The sequence below is a fragment of the Carassius carassius genome, chromosome 37 (genome assembly GCF_963082965.1).
Source record: "Carassius carassius chromosome 37, fCarCar2.1, whole genome shotgun sequence".
NCBI lineage: Eukaryota > Metazoa > Chordata > Actinopteri > Cypriniformes > Cyprinidae > Carassius > Carassius carassius.
The window spans coordinates 28,830,510-28,851,612 of NC_081791.1; the positions used below are offsets into that span (position 1 = coordinate 28,830,510).

The window sequence follows — 21,103 nt, forward strand, 5'->3', positions numbered from 1 at the left end:
AACTTTAGCGCTCGCTAGGAACGGAACAGACTCGTAGCTGGGGACCCGTTCAGGGAGGAAGAGCTGCAGAAACGAGGATTATTACCCTGTGAACAAACACTCCCTGCCTCTCACTTCTGAACACATACTATTCATTTACTTGTGTAGATGAAACTCTAGTGGTGCACTCTGAACGAGGCTGATGATGTAATGCATGAGGGGTGGGGCTTGTGGGTGAGGGGGCGGGGCTCTAATGGAGAGGCGTGGCCTGCGAGGCAGGAGATCTCAGAATAGCACAGTATTTAGCAGAACTAACAGTGTGCAAGTGTGCTGGTTCAGATGTTAAACGGTGAACAGGTCGAGGACAAGCTTCTGCACAAACACCGTTACACGGCCGCAGATGTTCGGCTCGCTACCAAACCTGATTACACAAAAAGGCCAAACTCAAACTTTAACCCAGGGGAGGAACACACAGATAAACACAGCACTGAACAACAGATGAACGTACAGCTACAGAGCGCTTGGGCCCTAAACACACTGCGCTGAACATCACACCATTTCCTTTCATTAGGGATTTTGATCAAAACTGGGGTGACAATTTACATGTATATATTTTTTTTAAATATCTGTGATTTTTGTAGAGCTGCATAATAAGGCCAAAAAATATTTTGACAAAAATAACAATAATAATAAATTTAAATAATACAGAATAAATACAATAAAAAAATTTATTTAAAAATGCAAGTATTTTCAAAAAAAAAAACAAGATTCTAAAAAACTAAAAATTATTTAAAAAATTATAAAACATATTTAGACCAAAGATTTAAAGAATTAAAAAATAAAAATGCAAGATCTTTATAAAATAAGTAAAACTGTTTAAATAACAAATCCGTAAGAAATAATGAACTACTAAGATCAAAATATATATTATTTTGGGGAAACACTTTATTTGTATTAATAGTAAAAATATTACACAAAAATAAGACTGTACTAATGCAACTGTAATAATGCAATTAACTACACCTGAGGTTTGGCAAAAAAATACAGATAATAATAATAATAATAATAATAATAATAACGTAACATCTTTCCACAGTATTGTTAGTAAGGAGTTTATTTATGTGAGAAATATAACACTGGAAGTCACACGTAACTTTAATAGTTACTTAAAACAAGTGAAAACAATGTTTACTTCATTGAGAAAAACATAAATACTTCACTAAAAATTTACATATAAATTAATTATGCATAAATATTATGAAGAAAGTTTAGCTGAAATTAAATCAATACTTCACTTCAAAATAATTTATCATTAACTCCAATCAAAAAGATTATTTTCCCTTATTAAACACCTGCGTGTGTGTGTGTGTGTGTGTGTAATAAAACTCAATGAAAACATGAAGACATAATAAAAAAAACATGATAAAAAACAGTTATCGGTTTTTGCAAATAAAATAATATAAATCTGGCCAAGCAAACATATAAACCCATCTGAGCTCTGCTACTATACATATAATAAATATTCACGTTTACTATCAGAAGAATAACAAGAGATAATACAAGAATAATAAAATACATTAAAGATAATAAAATAATATAATAAAGATAAAACACTATATTAGGGCTGGGAAGATATATCGAATATTAGCGATAATATCGGAATAATTTTGACGACGATGTACAATTTGTATATATAGGGAATATCGAATATTTCAAATTCAAGCATACTTTCCCAAAAGAACGCGCCGAATGTCCAAAAAAGGAACCTGTAACTGCTGACTGCTCTACGCCCCTCTACTACGAGAGCTTTAATGATAGCGGTTGCCAGATAACAAGAGTTTAAATCTCCCAATCAGAGCTCCAGTGTTACAAGGATACATTTTCTGCCCGGTGTTTGCTTATTTTAAGCAATCTGGCAACCACGCGCACGTGCTCACTCCACATTGCGGAAGAGCCGCTGACGATAATCTGAAAACACTAACAAGCTGGAATTGAGCGATCTAATGAAAGCGTCGTTCAGCCGGTCTGTGTTCTGTCGTGAGATCTCAACTGTATTGTTTGCATTTGTGATCGCAAAATAAATGCACTTACTCGACCGCTGATGTTTGAATAGAGAAACATAGGCTATGGCCATTTGGAATTACTATTGGGGAATTTCACTGATATGTTTACCAGTTTCCATAATATAGACAGAGAGAATGCAAAAGTCTTTGGTATTCATTTATATATATTTATATATAAGAAATAGCTATGTGCTTCAGCAACTAGCTCCCCATCTAAGATGCATTTATGACCTCAAGGTTAGATTATTGTAATGCTTTATTGGGTGGTTGTTCTGCACGCTTAGTAAACAAACTACAGCTAGTCCAAAATGCAGCAGCAAGAGTTCTTACTAGAACCAGGAAGTATGACCATATTAGCCCGGTCCTGTCAACACTGCACTGGCTCCCTATCAAGCATCGTATAGATTTTAAAATATTGCTTATTACTTATAAAGCCCTGAATGGTTTAGCACCTCAGTATTTGAATGAGCTCCTCTTACATTATAATCCTCTACGTCCGCTACGTTCTCAAAACTCAGGCAATTTGATAATACCTAGAATATCAAAATCAACTGCAGGCGGCAGATCCTTTTCCTATTTGGCGCCTAAACTCTAGAATAACCTACCTAACATTGTTCCGGAGGCAGACACACTCTTGCAGTTTAAATATAGATTAAAGACCCATCTCTTTAACCTGGCTTACACATAACATACTAATATGCTTTTATTATCCAAATCCGTTAAAGGATTTTTAGGCTGCATTAATTAGGTAAACCGGAACCGGAAACACTTCCCATAACAACCTATGTACTTGCTACATCATTAGAAGAATGGCATCTACGCTAATATTTGTCTGTTTCTCTCTTGTTCCGAGGTCACCGTGGCCACCAGATCCAGTCTGTGTCCAGATCAGAGGGTCACTGCAGTCACCCGGATCCAGTACGTATCCAGACCAGATGGTGGATCAGCACCTAGAAAGGACCTCTACATCCCTGAAAGACAGCGGAGACCAGAACAACTAGAGCCCCAGATACAGATCCCCTGTAAAGACCTTGTCTCAGAGGAGCACCAGGACAAGACCACAGGAAACAGATGATTCTTCTGCACAATCTGACTTTGCTGCAGCCTGGAATTGAACTACTGGTTTCGTCTGGTCAGAGGAGAACTGGTCCCCCAACTGAGCCTGGTTTCTCCCAAGGTTTTTTTCTCCATTCTGTCACCGATGGAGTTTCGGTTCCTTGCCGCTGTCGCCTCTGGCTTGCTTAGTTGGGGACACTTCATCTACAGCGATATCGTTGACTTGATTGCAAATAAATGCACAGACACTATTTAACTGAACAGAGATGACATAACTGAATCCAATGATGAACTGCCTTTAACTGTCATTTTGCATTATTGACACTGTTTTCCTAATGAATGTTGTTCAGTTGCTTTGACGCAATGTATTTTGTTTAAAGCGCTATATAAATAAAGGTGACTTTGACTTTGACTAAGAGGGTTTTTAGTGTCAGTAGGAACATAGTTTCATGCCACAGAGCTTCTCTTAAAACCACAGACAGTTGACAGACTTGTGTTCTTAGCTTAAAAACTTGTTAAAAAAATTAAAATAAAATACTTATCCCAGTTGCATAGTTTAAATTGTGAATTGCATGCACTAAAAAGTTGACAGAATGCACTTTCTGTAACTGTTACTTATTTTGCACTGCTTCAGTTACATATAGGCCTACATGTATTCATTTAATTAAAAGCAGTAAGTGATCTCTTAGTCTAGATTTTTTTAACTGCTTAAATTAGCTGTTTAATCTAAATAGTTTTTTTTTTTTTATAGGGGCAAAAGAAAATCATGTTTTATTTTTTATTATTTAAATGCAAATGCAAACATATCGAGATATATATCGAATATCGTAAAAATTTTGACGATATCGAGATATCACTTTTTTTTGTATATCGCCCAGCCCTACACTATATATAAACACGATAAATAAAATATAGGCACAGCTGAATTTTCCAGTCTTCAGTGTCACATGATCTTCAGAAATCATTCTAATATAACTAATATTTATAAAGTGTAAATGCAAGTTTAAGCATGTAAAAACTGTGTAAGTCAAACCAGTCAAACTGGATTGTGAAGTGTATTCAGAAACCGTCTCAGATGTTATCAGTGCAGTCAAACGCTCTCTTTATATAATTATATTTATGTAAATATATTTCAAGGAAACAGGCCTTTATTATAACTCTTTGTTTATATATATATATATATATATATATATATATATATATACACACACTCAATGAAAAAAAAACATTTATAAATATTTTTGCTATAATTACATTGTTATTATAAGTACATGTTGTACATAAAATATAATTATATATATATATATATATATATATATATATTAATATTGAATAATTTAATAAAAAATATTTGGCATGAAACTCATGGTAAAACCAATCATAATGTAATATATATATATATATATATATAATTTGTTTAAATGTTGATTTGTTATATGATTTAAGAAACTAAAATAAACAAAAATAAAATAAATATAATTATATTTCTATTCTCTACATATTACTTTTACATGTTACTTATATTAAATATATAGCAAAATAAAGAAATATTATATCTAGCTAGAGAGAGAGAGGTTTGTTTTGTCTTTTAATTAACTTTTAAAACAAATATGACGCAGTCAATAAAATATGAAGTAAACAGGCGGCAACTTGACCAAGTTTATGAAATCCGTGTCTTTTCCAAAAGAAAACTGTCTGTAAATATAATCTAGAAAACGAGCTGGAAAGTAAACGACAATACACAATCTGTAGAAACGAACAACAGACAAGATTTTGAAATGGCTCCGCCCCCCTCGGTTACTGTTGTTAGGGTCTGATCGCAAACACAGTTTTCCTGATCGTTCAGAGCGGATTACTCGGAATGTTTTATCTGCACCGTCCTTGGCAAACAGCTTCCGTTGTCACGGCAACCCAGTTCCCGCTCCACTAATTGATGTTTTTACCACTGAACACTATTACGAAGCAGGAAAAGAGAGGAACAACAGAAGAAGAGAAAGATGTGATTCTCTGAGCAGTTCAAGATCTTCATTCAATTAAAACAGCTTGATTTATTATTGAACTATGTATATACACACACACACACACACACACGTAAAAAAGCTTGATTTATTATTGAACTATGTATATGCACACACACACACATATACATATATATATAATTGTTTAAATTAAATAAATTAATATAAATAATACATGCAATATATGCTTATTAACATTCTGTATTTAATTTAATTCAAAGCAGTGCAACAAATGTATATAAATATTTTATATTACACAGATATGTAATTTATGCATATATCTCAATACTTGCCTTTTACTGCATATATAATATTCAATTAAATTCTTAAATATTAATCAAAATATATAATACATACCATTTATTTATAATACAATATAATTTTTAATAAAAAGCAAATTTATATAAACATTTTTATTTACTAATATATATATATATATATATAGTTAATAAAAATGTAAAAAAAAAATTGTTACATTTTTATTTACTTAATATTTAAAAATGTACAAATATATATTAATTAATTATAAAAAATCTCAATTTTTGTTTTAATCATTTAATTAAAATAATCAGATTTTTATGTGTATTATTTTTAGATTTTAGATTTAAATAATCACCATTTATTTATGTTACATTGTAGTTATATTTGTAATAGTTTTATAAAAAATAATCATATTTGTTCACCTCTTCCTTTATATTAAATTATTTTGATAAATTTATCATTTGAACATTTTTATTTAATTTATTTTTCAATATTTCAATAAAAGTTAAAGCTGTATAATAAATGCATGCAATTCAAACACATGAATCTGATCGGTCTAAATACTGCATCCTTTTTTTATTTAGGCTCATAACGATTGTGATATGTACAGAAATATGAAAACAAGCCGCTGCAGGTCTCTGGCTAATAGAGCTGCTCCCGTTTCAGCACAAAACAAACAAACAAACGCCACGGGACGATAAACATCTTACCGTCTGAACACCTGCTTCACACGCTGCTTTCGCTCTGGATCTGAGACCAATCTCTGTTGATCTCCGAGCTTACGCTCCTGATTTATTCGAGAGCGTCTAATTCAATGCAGCTGCGAATAAAATCACTTCAGAATCACAGCAGAATAACACGAGTCTCACAAACGTAGCGGTCCCAGCACAGAGCCCTGAACACACTTGGGCCCAAGAAGACCTCCCGCTGTAATTACATCAAATAACTCCAGCTCAATCTAACCCAATAAAAGCAAAGTGTTGCTAGGAAATATGATAGAATTTCATCTTTAGGACGTTTGTGGAAACGTATCGTGAATTAATTGAGATGAGGAGCAACGATCCTACAAAACACGTCTTATTTTATCCCAAAATCTATTTCGGAAATTACATTTTGTTTAAAGAACTTAATGTAATTCCAAAAATACAAACCCAATAACATTAATATATATTAATATATATATATTGTTATATATTATATTATATATTAATATATATATATATATATGTATATATACACACACAATTGTTTTGAAAATATTTACATATATATATAATATAAATTAAATGGATATAAATATTTAAATATATTTAAAATATATACATGGCTATATATATATATATATACACACATACACACACATACACACATATATATACAAAACATATATGTTAAGCATACAAAAACTATTATTTTGGATGTGATTAATCATTTGACAGTGCTAATTAAAATTGATAAGTATAAATGAAATATTAACCATTATCTAATAATAATCATAAAATATTCATAAGACAGTTAGGTAACAAAATTAACAAATAACAATTATTTTAAATATATTCATGAACGAGGTTTATTCATTAAAATACACTTCGCCAATAAGCTAAGAAAAACACAATTAAATCCAGATAATATTCTTGTTTTGAGTTCAAGTAACATCAATCTTTAGAACAGATATGATTTGCAGAGTAAAGGCACTAATTAGTGAAATCGTGCGCTAGAAACATACATCACATTATAAACATAACGGATTAATAAACTGATGAACATTTCCATCACGGTGGTAAAGTCAGAGGAAACCGGGCGCGTTCTGCAATCAATTTAGTGTTCTGTGTCTAAAATAGCAACAGCGCAGCAGAGTAACAGAGGCCTAATGAGTCTGACGGAGCCACAGAGAAGTGAAGAACAGCTGCTAAACAGAGAGAGAGCAGCGAGGGAACAGCTGTCCAGTCCAAACACAAACACTTGCTCAACTACTTCCTTTCCACTCACTCTCACTTCCTGCCTCTGGCGCTAGTGAAGACGCTCTCCAACTCAAGGACGATCGAGCCGCTGCCAGGCCAAGAGAGATGGAGAGAAACACAGTGTGTGTGTGTGTGTGTGTCTGGAAGAACAGTCTCTTTAACATCTTACTCCGAGAAATACTTATGCATGCGGAGCTCATTTACATATTCAGATTTACTTGGGCATGCATCCTAAAGGTACAGCAGCACTTAAACCAGAAACAATGGTAATAATAATAATAAATAATGTTGTTTTAAGAGGAAAAACGTATTTAAACCTATCTGATTAATGGTTTAACAAGAAACAACTAGATTAAAATACTAATAAAATTGTACAATTGTATTTGCGGTGGTGTGGTGTTTGGGGACCCGGGGGGGGGGGGGGGGGGTGGTGGGGTTAATGGCTTAAGTTAAATATACAACCCGAATTCCGGAAAAGTTGGGACGTTTTTTAAATTTTAATAAAATGAAAACTAAAGGAATTTCAAATCACATGAGCCAATATTTTATTCACAATAGAACATAGATAACGTAGCAAATGTTTAAACTGAGAAATTTTACACTTTTATCCACTTAATTAGCTCATTTAAAATTTAATGCCTGCTACAGGTCTCAAAAAAGTTGGCACGGGGGCAACAAATGGCTAAAAAAGCAAGCAGTTTTGAAAAGATTCAGCTGGGAGAGAATCTAGTGATTAATTAAGTTAATTGATATCAGGTCTGTAACATGATTAGCTATAAAAGCTTTGTCTTAGAGAAGCAGAGTCTCTCAGAAGTAAAGATGGGCAGAGGCTCTCCAATCTGTGAAAGACTGCGTAAAAAAATTGTGGAAAACTTTAAAAACAATGTTCCTCAACGTCAAATTGCAAAGGCTTTGCAAATCTCATCATCTACAGCGCATAACATCAAAAGATTCAGAGAAACTGGAGAAATCTCTGTGCGTAAGGGACAAGGCCGGAGACCTTTATTGGATGCCCGTGGTCTTCGGGCTCTCAGACGACACTGCATCACTCATCGGCATGATTGTGTCAATGACATTACTAAATGGGCCCAGGAATACTTTCAGAAACCACTGTCGGTAAACACAATCCGCCGTGCCATCAGCAGATGCCAACTAAAGCTCTATCATGCAAAAAGGAAGCCATATGTGAACATGGTCCAGAAGCGCCGTCGTGTCCTGTGGGCCAAGGCTCATTTAAAATGGACTATTTCAAAGTGGAATAGTGTTTTATGGTCAGACGAGTCCAAATTTGACATTCTTGTTGGAAATCACGGACGCCGTGTCCTCCGGGCTAAAGAGGAGGGAGACCTTCCAGCATGTTATCAGCGTTCAGTTCAAAAGCCAGCATCTCTGATGGTATGGGGGTGCATAAGTGCATACGGTATGGGCAGCTTGCATGTTTTGGAAGGCTCTGTGAATGCTGAAAGGTCTCAAAACAGTTGGGACGGGGCATGTTTACCATGGTGTAGCATCTCCTTTTCTTTTCATAGAAATTCTCCTTTTCATTCTTATATATAACTTATATAAAGTTATGTTGAGCAACAGTGTTCATTACTAACCATTCAACTCCGGATTGATTCTGGAATCTTCGCTGGGGGAATAAGCATTAAGCACCGGCAACAATCCGTAACTAACGCATGCTCATCATGTTTTGATTCAGATCAACTCTAAACTATATATATATATATATCAGGGTTTGATCGTGTTTGAAGAGGAGGGGCTAGTCGTGTGTGCCTCTGTTGTTTTTTTGTGAGAGGGAAGGAGCAAGCAGCTCGCAGCTCTACAATAAAATACAATTGTACCCATATTAAACAGTTTTAAAATCTGAATCAATCCGTGGCAGTCAGCGTTGATATTGTGGCGGGCCGCCACAAATTAATGAATGTATGGGAAACCCTGATATATATATATATAGTTTAGAGTAATGGTTTAAACAACAACCCCACGTAAAAACATCAATAAAAAAATAAAATAAATTCTGATCAATTTTCGGTTTAAATCCCACTGACAAACAATTAACTTGTGTTACATTAATTAAAATAAATAAATAAATAAAACTGAGATTTAAATTCAAGATGATATTCTCTGGGAAAAAAAAAAGTTTCATCTTAGATAAAATGAATTTTTGCGAGTAAATATTTTACATATTTATATTCATTTTAAATGTGTCTTAAAGGTACAGCAGCATTCAAAACAACTATATAAAGAAATAAAATTAATTTACAAAATTCAGCGAAAACTAAATTTTCACCAAAGTAAGTTTAATGATTCAAAACAAATACAAATAATAATATTTTTTTTTATTATTATATATGTAATGATATTTTTCTGATCCCAGTTGCAGATTATTTTCCCATTTTGCATAAATTGCATGAATCTAACATTTAATTTGTAAGGGGTAAACACTATTTACTAAAAGGGAAGAAAATAACTAAATAATAGATAATATTCTCTGAAGCAGTTATACTTTATGGCTGTTTATATTTTTCACTGTATAAAAACAAGAACAGTGTAAATGTACAGATAGGGGGTGGAAAATGCTCCTAAAACCGAAACCTTGAATGTTTTTGGTGCAAGAAACCTTGACTGAAACTACAAGCGTGTTTCAGAGGAACAAACAGACGCTAAAGTGGTCTCTGAAAGCCTTTGGTCATGCTGAATGTGAATGTGTGCGGCGTCAGTATTTGGGGTAAAGTTCAGGCCATCAGTTTTTCCTGTAAGTTTGCTTTCGTTTTTTAATAACAACAGGAGCTCTGAAGTTATCTGGACCGATATGAATCTACTATGCAGTGAACATGAACACTTCCTTGTACTGGTACTATAGTGCTTCGATATTTACCACGATAATACATTCCCATACACGTGTATATATATTAATAGTGCAAGTGTCTTCAAAGCACACCATGGTAAAACCACTCAGAAAAATAAAATATGAATCAATTACATTATTCTATAAATGTTGTAAATTATACATTTGGTTTATTGTAATATATTGTGCAAATTATTAATTTAACTTTTTAAATCATTTAAATTATTTACATATTTATTTTACTTTAACATTATTGCATTTCATCAAAAATGAAATAGACAAAAATGATATGTTTTTAATAAAAATGTATTTATGTAAAAAATTTCTAAGAATAAAATTCAAATAGATTAAATAATTCTACAAATTAAAGAAATATATATTTTCTATCATCAAAAACAAGTGAAATAAATATGTATATATTCAATATTTATTAAATAAATATATTAAAATTTATTACATCTTTAAATAAATTTATATATTTGAAAAAAATTCTACAAATAAATACATTTTTATTTAATATTAATATAATAATATTAATATTAAATATCTAATTTTACATATTCTTTTGCAGTCATCAAAAACTGAAAGTGAAAAAATATGTATTTATTTATTGAAAAATATATTTACGTAAATCATTTACTTTATGTGAATAAAATAATTCTATAAATAAATAAATATTGTTGTAATTTATTTTTAAGAAAAAATGTCATCCTTAAAAAAAAGAAATCTAATGATTCTACTAATATAATTCTGTCAAGAGACAAAAAAAAAAATATATATATATATTTGTTTTTTGTTTTTTCTTTAAATTATTTATTTCTTTGAAATAAATCATATAACTATCCTCCAAAGAAAAGCAAATATTTATAAAGTATTTTACACTTTTTAAAGCAGAGCTCACATTTTTCTGTAGAAACACTAACTGTAATAAATATGGTATTTTGGCGGCACACCACAATTGAGGTAATCCGCAAACTATCATTAACATGCTAATCTTTTTTTCTTTAAAGAAGCCCAAACCATGTCTCTAAGGGAACCAAACTATGAAAGATGAAAAACAGACGGAAAGAAAGAGGAGAAGCAGCGAGAGGAGTTCGTGAATGGGGTCAGACATGCCTCATGTTCCCTTCGAAACATCCTGTAGATTCCATCACATCAGCAGCTTCCTGTCGGGGGAGGGGCACTGCAGAGCAATCACGGGGGCTTGTTACCCAGCAACCAATCAGAAGCTCAGGGCTCGGGTTACACAGCCAATCAGAGCGCGGCAGCCCAACCCTCGCCCCCTGACAACCACAGCACGAGCGAACGAGGGAGAGAGAGAGAGAGAGAATTGGAGTTCACTTAAACGGAAGAAAAACGACAAACTTCACATTTAGGATTGCCGTGCACTTGAAACACATAACGTGATCTTGTATTTAAACTCTCTGGTCTCATAAATTATCTCTAGTGCATCATTTTCAGTCCCTGCAGAGGAGGGGGCGTGTCTTCGGTTGATTGACAGCTCGAGGAGCCCCACCTCTCTGGGAGATTCCCATCATCCTAACTCACGTAATCACTTTCACATTGAACATTCCTACGCAGTGGCGAAACGCATCTGTCTAGACGCAAGCTAACGTCTGATTAAATGAAGCGAGAAAAGCAAATTATAACTCAAATATAAAGACGTCAACGGCAGTAGATGGGAATGATCTCACTTGACTTTGAATATATCTTCTGTAAAGAAAACGTGAGACTAATATTTATAAATCGATCTTTAATTTAACAAACCACTATTGCTTTCTGTGAAATGTGTCAATACCGAGCTTTATTTCCTTACATAAACTCACAAACATGTTAACATACGATTTATTGTGCTATTTATGGTGAAAATTGTGCATCTGATGTCTTTTTCGAGGACTCAAACGCTGCAGCTTGTTACATACTCGACTTTAATACACAGACGTTTGATCACAGCACTAACACTAACAATGAGCAATTAACAAAATAAAATCTCACTAACAACCAACACTGCATTAGTCAAGCAAATGTTCAGCTAATGACACTAATAAACCATAGAAGGCATTAATAGCCAGTCTCATGACTCTCATCGCCCCTGGAAACGACTAATCAGCCGAACTATTAAAGCAGGACTTCCTGGATGTCCGCGGTAACTCAAGAGCAGCGTCCCGCGCGGAGCAGCCCATGTGGGAACCATTACGCTCCTCCAGGAAAGAATCTGCTCCAGGACCCTCGCTGCTAAAACTCTGCGCAATCACGGGGTGATTAGTGTGGGAATGCTAAACTCGTCATTAAAAGGTTTTATCTCGCTGAGCAGCGTCACGTGGAGGTCTCATGGTGTCTAGGTGGTCCATTTAGAGCGGGAGAACATGCACACCAAAAACATGCTTCAGACGTCGTTTAGCATGTCATGAAGACGACTTACTCATTCTGCATTTAATGATTGCAGTGTAATGTGGTTTAGACGTTTGTTGCTTATGGTGCTTTCTTGTTAAACAAACAACAAACTAAAAAAAAAGAACTAACCGCTACATGAACCTACCATGACAACAATATAGAACAACAACAACAAAAAACATAGTTTTGTAGTTTTTCTGTAGTTTGGCCTCTCTTGAACATGTTTTACACTTGTTCGGGGTTTAGAAACTGCAGTTTAGATTTTCAGTGTTAAAGCAGATCAGACTACGTTCATGTAGATGTTTGCTTAACATAAAACTACAATTAAAGAGCTTGTTTTGTAGTTTTTCAGTAGTTTGGCCTCTCTTGAACATATTTTAGTCTTGTTCAGGGTTTATGTTATTTATTGCTAAAGTACGATAGACTAAAATTGAAGTTTTTGTAGCCGTGTACTTAATTACTAACAAAAAACTACAACAAAATAACTGTTTTTGTAGTTTTTCAGTAGCTTGGCCTCTCTTGAACATATTTTAGTCTTGTTCAGTGTTTATCAACTACAATTTAGCTGTTTGTTAGTAAAATACGACAGAATAAAAAGTTCAAGAAGCTGTTTGCTTAAAAACAATGAAATAAAAGTCTGAATTTGTAGTTTTTCTGTAGTTTAGTCTCTCTTTAACAAAATTTCCTTGTTCAGCGTTTATCAAATTTTCTGTTCCTAAAAAACATTCAACTAAAAACAAAGTTAATGTTGCAGTTTGCTTAATTATAAATATAACAATAAACTACGAAAAAAAACCAGTCAAATTTCTTAATTAAAGTTCTTTATGAACCGCAGGATTGCTTGTAATAAAGATTTAAATGCAAAAGAAAAGGCAGTAGAGCTGACTGTTTCTGTCAATGTAAGTTTTCATTTAGAATGTTTATGATAACGTAAGAAAAGTAGTTTAAATGCTTTGCTTTAGCAACCTATTATATACATCTAGTAAATGCAAAAATAAAAAGCACTTAATAATTGAAGAAACGTTTGATGTCTTAGGTCATCAATGTGTACTTACGATGGGGAATTGTTTAATTTGGAGTTCTCTGTGCTTGCTCTTTAAGGTGGTGACCATAGACCTGCATTATATGACAAGAACGGTTTGACAAAGATATCAAAATGAGAACTACTGCGGAAACAAAGACTCCTACATCTTGGATATCCTTGAGGTAAACTAAAACATACCAAAATTTAATTTGAAAGTGAACTATCCCTTTAATAATATTACCATAAAAAACAACAAAGAAGCTTGTTTTGTAGTTTCAGTAGTTTAGCTTCTCTTGACCATAATTTACATTTGTTTAGTGTTTATCAACTAAGGTTTTTTGCCAAGTATGTTCTCACATACAATTCCAGTACACAGAGACAACAACAACAACAACATACAGATAATAAAAATAAGATGTGAACAAAATACATATGTATAAACATAGATAAACTACAATAAAAAGTCTTTGATAGCTAAAATACAAGTATTTTAGATTTTTTTTACTGCTAAAACACAACATACTAAAATAAAAGTTATTAAAAATAAAAAATAAAAACAGTTTTTCAGTAGTTTAGTTCTCTTGAACTAAACTTGTTCAGTGTTTAGAAACTGTCTTTTGAACTATTTAGTCTACAGCAGACTAAAAAAAACAAGTAGTTTGCTTCACAACAAACAAACAACAGCTGTTTTTGTACTTTGCCAGGATTCTAACCCCTCTAATGCAATTTCTCGTTTAGTTTTGTAACTAGCTTTAAATGTAACAACTTGGTTACACCAGACTATATCCACAACTTTCATTTGTTTCATAAGAACAAAACTAACTGACATCAGATCCCACAGCTCACCTAACAGAGTAATCTTCCCTTTCAGTCTGATCGTGGTTGTAATACTCGCGTCTGTTGGATGGGGATGTTCACAGCAGGACGTTTCTGCACATGATGATTCATCACAGCTTTATCAACACTCGCCTTAATGCTGTATCTAATGAATTACAAATCAAAGCAATCCTATATTATACTCATGACTCTATATTACCAGGATAGGCTTGTTAAACAACTACAATTTAATAAAATGCAATAAAAATGAATTGCATTTCAATTGGACTAAGCTTTTTATGAGCTTTTTCATATACATACAACAGACTAAAAATATAATCAAATAGTTTTTCAGTAGTTTAATAAAAAATATATATATATATAAATAAAAATAAAAAAAAATATTTTGTAGTTTTTCAATAAATTTAAACTCTGCTGCAATGTTCACTTGTTTAGTGTTTATTACTTGTATTTCAGATTTTGTTGGAAACATGAAACAGAAAAATATTGCTACAAGTGTAATTGCATCATATAATAATTGCTGTTAATAATGTTCATCGTCTGGTTGACTACATGTATTCATTTTTCTGAAAATTCATGTCATATGCGCATAAACTGACAGTCACCACTTATAAGCTACTACTAAATATTGTAGAAAAGTAATTTTCTGTAAAGTTGCTTTGCAATGATTTGTATCGTAAATATATACAAATAAACTTGAACTAAAAAGAGGTTCATGTAGTGTTTGCTTAAATATAAATTATAAAACTCTTAAATAAATTATGTTTATTACTTGTATTTCAGACTTTTGTTGACAATATAAAACAGACTAAAAAGAGGTTCATGTAGTGTTTGCTTAATAAATAATAAAATAACGACAACAAAAAACAGATTTTGAAGTTTTTCAATAGTTTATACTGCTGAACGCAATTTAAACTTGTTTAGTGTTTATTACTTGTATTTCAGACTTTTGTTGACCAATTAAAAGAGACAAAAAAGAGATTCATGTAGCAAGTTTGCTTAATAACAATAACAATAAACAAAAAACTAAAGATCTGGTTTTGTAGTTTTTCAGTAGTTTAGACTATTCAACGAGGTTCGGTGTTTAGAAACTCCAAATTAGGAATTATTTTAATTAATTTTTTTATTTAATAAACCTTTTTTCTAGTAAAAGAAAAAAATACTACACCACAGATATATAACACAGGCATATTCTGTCCTCCTTTGAACAACTGGCATCAAACACACATTGTGTCTTTGGCGTGAGCGTTGTTTACAGATGTGCAATTCAAACACGCTCATAAAGAGATCTAATCACACAGTTACGAAAGGCACGATCAGTCTCGTACACAACCACCCTGAACTGGAAAAGCCTCCCGTGTGTGTGTGTGTGTGTGTGAGGCACATGTTCACGGCACACCACCACAATTGACGCGTGTGCCTTTTAAAGCACACAACCATTCTTGCAATGCAGCGGTTTTTCCCTTTAAATGACTATAAAAGATTTATATCAGAGGGAGCAAAGGCCACGCTCTGACACAAAACAAACACAGTGGACGCCAAAAAGGGCAAAGTTGCTCTCAGATCATGCATGGGAAAAAAAGGCATGCGACACACTGCTGTTTCACCTACAAACGGCTCTGAAATATGCAATGTAATATGTAAAAATGCAATGCTTTCTAAGAGCTCTTTAATGTACGTTTTTCCTCTAAAGACTTCAGAGATGCATGACGTTGCAGCCGTTCCCACTGAAATATAACACTTCAGGCCGTGGCACTGAGAAATATCAACGCAACAGATGGAAAACCTTACTACGAGTTTGATCACAACTGCTACAAATACAAGCGTTTGCACTGCAGAAAACACTGGTGAAATCCTGTCTCGTATTTCTGGTCTTATTTGAACGTCTGAGCCCTAAGCAAGCATCTGATCCAGACAAAAACTAACTAATAAAGCTGAAAGAAGAGATTCAATAACACACATAATTCCACTAACAATCTCTGTAATAACAGACGGTTCACAGATTCATGCTGAAGCTCTTCATGCAATTATTAAAAAAAATAAAAATTTTATATAAAAGAAAAGTGTTTGCTCTGATGCTGATGATTGTTTCAAATTATTTAATGATCAAATCAATAGTGCTTTTTGAGCTGTTGTTTTTAAAAACACAGATCGACATTTATATAAAGCCTGAAGAAAAATTTAAAACTTCATATTCGTCACTTATTTCTAAAAAAAGAATTAGAAGTTCACAAATACCGTACTATCATCTTAACCAGATCAAAGTATTTAATTAAAACATGCTAAATGATCAAACCTGATGTTGTTGTGCATCTGTAATTAAGTCTGTACTGTTCTATCTATTTTAACTTATTTATAGTTTATTTATGCACATTTTATAGTTTCAGTTGTTGCATGTGATGCACTTTGAACTGCATTGATTTGTTTTGCAAAATTCCTATGGGAATAAATTTAATCGATTGATATTAAATACCACAATGCTTATTTCCCCTAAATTAAATAAGCTACAAATCCCAAGTCATTTCTGCATTAACATGTCTTTTTTTTTACTTACTTTGTATTTAATAGCCGAAGCACATCTTATTCATTAAATATAGATTTAAGAAGTCATATGAAAATGTGGTTATTCAGTAACAATGCAGATAAAATGCATTGCAAATAATAATAATAATAATAATAACATAAATGCATTTATTAATGCGTTAATATAACCTGACCAAACATAAATACTAACAAACACTATAAAGCTTTTACTAAAGCGATTTGTGAAATATAAGATCTTAAAATCCACAATCCAGCAACAAACTGAGCTTGAACTGATCTGAGAAACACCGGAGCTAACGTTAATGAAAAACAGAAAGGCATAAACAATAAAAGCTGATGAGAGAAGCACTGGATCCAGTGAGTGTCTCTACCGTTTACACTGGATTCACACATTCACAACAGAGTCCTAACACACACACACACACACACACACACACACACACACACACACACACCACACCACATATTATCAGCACATTATCAGAGCCCACAATCAATCCACAAAATCATTTTCACACCACAAACAAATAAATAAATTTCATCGTGTTGTTTTCCAGAAGCTAATATGTTAGCGTGATCGTGTTGTTTTGTGTGTTAGCATCTCAATCTGCCACACACACACTCGCGTAGACTCTCCACAGCCACATATTCGCACAAAACGGACAGCCACAGCGATCTTTCCCACACTACGAACACTAGAATATAATTTAAGCGCATTTTACCCGAGTTTGTCGGACTTGTTTCCGTAACCATCCACTGAATCCCGTCTCAGGCCGCAGTTTAAACTCGCTTTAGTCCAACGGAACGCTTCTTAAACCGAGCAGCGACGCAACAGAGACCAGCTCTGCTTCGCCCCGCCCTCCCCCGCATATCTATAGACATAGTTACCGCGACGGCCAATCGCGAGCGGGCTTCGCGATTCCTATCCCGACGATTGGCTGAGCCGCCTGACAGCTCGATCGCGATTGGCCGAGTGGCGCGCCACTGACTGCGAAAGCGGGCGACGCCCTCGCCCAAAAGGGGTGTGTCCTAAGAGGTAAACAATCTGTCCTCTCACAGCGTTTCTGTGTTTAAAAAGTTAAAAATATCAAAAGTAGGTCATTCACATTCAGAAGCAGACCTGTGCAGTCAGGACACGAAGAATGTGTGGGCAGATCTGGGTAAGAGTGAGCTCCCCAGCATAATAAGAGGAGGATTTAAAAAATATGCAGGGTTTTATTTCAATTTATGACATTATTTGTAGGGATTTCCTTTTACGATTACCCTGACTAATATAAAAAATTATTATTTCGTTATTGCCAATTATATAAAATGATAATGTTGGACATCCTGGGTGAATAACAGGGTAAATTTGTTTGTAAATTATTTAAATACAATGGTTCATGAATATGACAGGTCAATATAAAAAAAATAATGAAAAATATGTAGGTTTTAAAGTAATTTACTGCATAATTTGAGGGGATTTCCTTTTAAATGTATATGGCTCTATGACTAATATTTATTATTATTATTATTATAAGGATATCAGGCAAACAACAGGGTAAAATGTACAAATTTAGTATTTTTATTTTTAAAAATGGGGGGGGGGGGGCTAGAATAATTCTATAGAATAATTCATGATGCCACAAAATATGTAAAATTGTATTGTAATTTATGACATAATTTGTCAGGATTTCATTTTCAATTAATATGAACCCATGACTATTATTATAATGTATGATTGGCAATAATAAAAATTTTAATGGCATCATTTCTGGGGATTATGCACTTTATGCTTAACATTTAATGATTATTATATTATTGCCAATAAAAAAATGGTGGATTTTATATGGTAATTCAAGACAATTTGTTGAGATTTCCTCTTCAATCAATTAATAAGTTTATTATTATTGTAATTATTATTTTGCAGAGTTATTGCAAATAATGCAAACTGATATCTAACAACAATAAATAATATAAATACAGTGGTACATCGATATGATAACCATTCATTTGCATACAAATATTTATATTTATATAATATGCACGGTATAAACATGCAAAGCAAATAAGATCTTCATGATTTTATTTAGCTGCAACCCATACTTCCCAAACCCAAGCATACAGATTTTCCTCCAGGATCCTGTTCTCTGTATTCTTTGGGAAAATATTTTCAGCATCATTACTCTTCAGTGTCACATGATCTTCAGAAATCATTCTGATATGAAACATTTCTGAGTATTATTAATGTTGTAAACAGTTCGATATTTTTGTGGAAACCGTGATGCTTTTTATTTTTCAGGATTCACAGATGAACAGAAAGTTCCGAAGAACGGCATTTATTTGAAATAGAAATCTTTTGTAATATTATAAATGTATTTACTGGCACTTTTCATCAACTTAATGCATGCATGTCGAATAAAAAATATTAATTTATTTTTCAAACCCCAATTTTTCAATGCTTTCCACAAAAATACGAAGCATTCGTACTGAAAATGATATCTGAAGGATAATGTGACACTGAAGACTGGAGTGATGATGCTGAAAATACAGCAGAGCATCACAGAAATAAATTACAGTTGTAAAAAATTCAGTAATTAAATCGTAATAATATTTCACAATTTTCTGTATTTTTAATCAAACAGATGCAGCTTTGGTGAGCAAAATATCTTTTTTTTTTTATTCTAATTGTTCTGTCATTTTTAAGAAAGCCTTGCAACCTTCTAGTTACCACAAATAACTCTAAATCTGCAACATTTAAAGCAACAGTTCACCTTAAAATGAACAGTCAGTCATCAACACTCTCCCTCATGTCAAACACCAAACACAATCATGTTAAAACCATGTTTCCAGCATTGATGTGCACGGATGAGCAGGCTTATATAATGATTCCTCAACGTCTCCCTCCACTCGTGTGTGCAGAGGGATGAATCTAGGCCATCTCGTCGGCTTTGTGTCTGCGAGGCGGATCAGGATCGAGGAGGAGGGCTCTTCTGAGGTCAAAGGGCAAGAGCGGTCGGAGAGCCGTGTTTGTGCACATACCATACATTTTAAGAGCTTTCTGATGGAGAAGCGCTTTGAGATGAGCTCTCGTCCAGCTCCGGCCCTTCACTGGGATCCTACTCCTGCATCCAGCTGGAAAAACAAACACAGTGTGGGAGCGAGAAGAGACGAGTTTGATGGAAACACTGAACTGAAGACTCGGAGCTTGGAGTTATTATCTGTAACTAAAAGTAGAGCCATAAAAGAAAACATCTGAAGTACTTATATAAAAATACATATTTTCTCATGTTGATTTCAAACCCACCACACAAATAAAATGTTAGAAACTGTCTGCCTTTGAAATGAAAGTCATATTCGTCAAGAATTAACCATGATATAAAATATTTAGTTTTGATAATGACGAAAACTGATGTATTTTAGATGAGCTAGTTGCACTTTTCATTTCTACAGAATACAATAAACTGAAATTAAAATGAAAAATAAATAAAATACAACTGATAAAAGGGACAAAAACACTTAAAAATGACTATATTATAACTAAAATTAAAATGAAAGGAAAATGCAGAAATTTTAAAATATTAAGCATTTAAAATATTTAAAAAAAAAAAAACATTAAAAATGTTACTCTGTTTTTTTTTTACTTAATTTTTTTAGTTTAAGTGGAAGAACTAAAAAAAACTTTATTCTAGAACTTAATAAAACAGACATATTTAAGCATAATAATAATTGGTTTTCTACAGAATTTGTAATCGTTCGTTGAAATAATATTTTTCTCCGAGTTTTAGCTCACGTGATGTAATCGAACCCTTTTATTTTCCAACCGTTATCATATAAAGACTATGGCTAATAAACCTTGACTGTGACAGAAAACAGAAGGAGATATTGCAAATAGTGATGATGACAAGGTTGTTGTTGTTTTTTTTTTACATGTAATGTAATGCAGCATTGCATCAGTGTCTTCCAATGGATGTGAATGGGTGCCGTCAGAATGAGCGTTCAAACAGATAATAAAAACATCTCAATAATCCACAACACTCCAGTCCATCAGTGAACATCTGGAGAAGACAAAAGATGGAACAAATACATAATTTTATTAAAAACATTTCTAAGGCCCTATGAGTTTTATTTTTTTCTAA

General features: G+C 33.1%; 1 protein-coding gene across 1 annotated transcript in view; it reads right to left on the reverse strand.

Annotated features, from left to right (window-relative positions):
* LOC132118596 (vitamin D3 receptor A-like) overlaps positions 1–17,835 on the reverse strand; it is a 36,228-nt gene extending 18,393 nt beyond the window's left edge. Inside the window, exon 1 of the mRNA XM_059528546.1 lies at positions 17,708–17,835. Coding sequence (XP_059384529.1) covers positions 17,708–17,738 — 31 coding nt within the window. The 5' untranslated portion in view covers positions 17,739–17,835. The remainder of the gene's footprint in view (positions 1–17,707) is intronic.
* Positions 17,836–21,103: the final 3,268 nt, after the last annotated feature.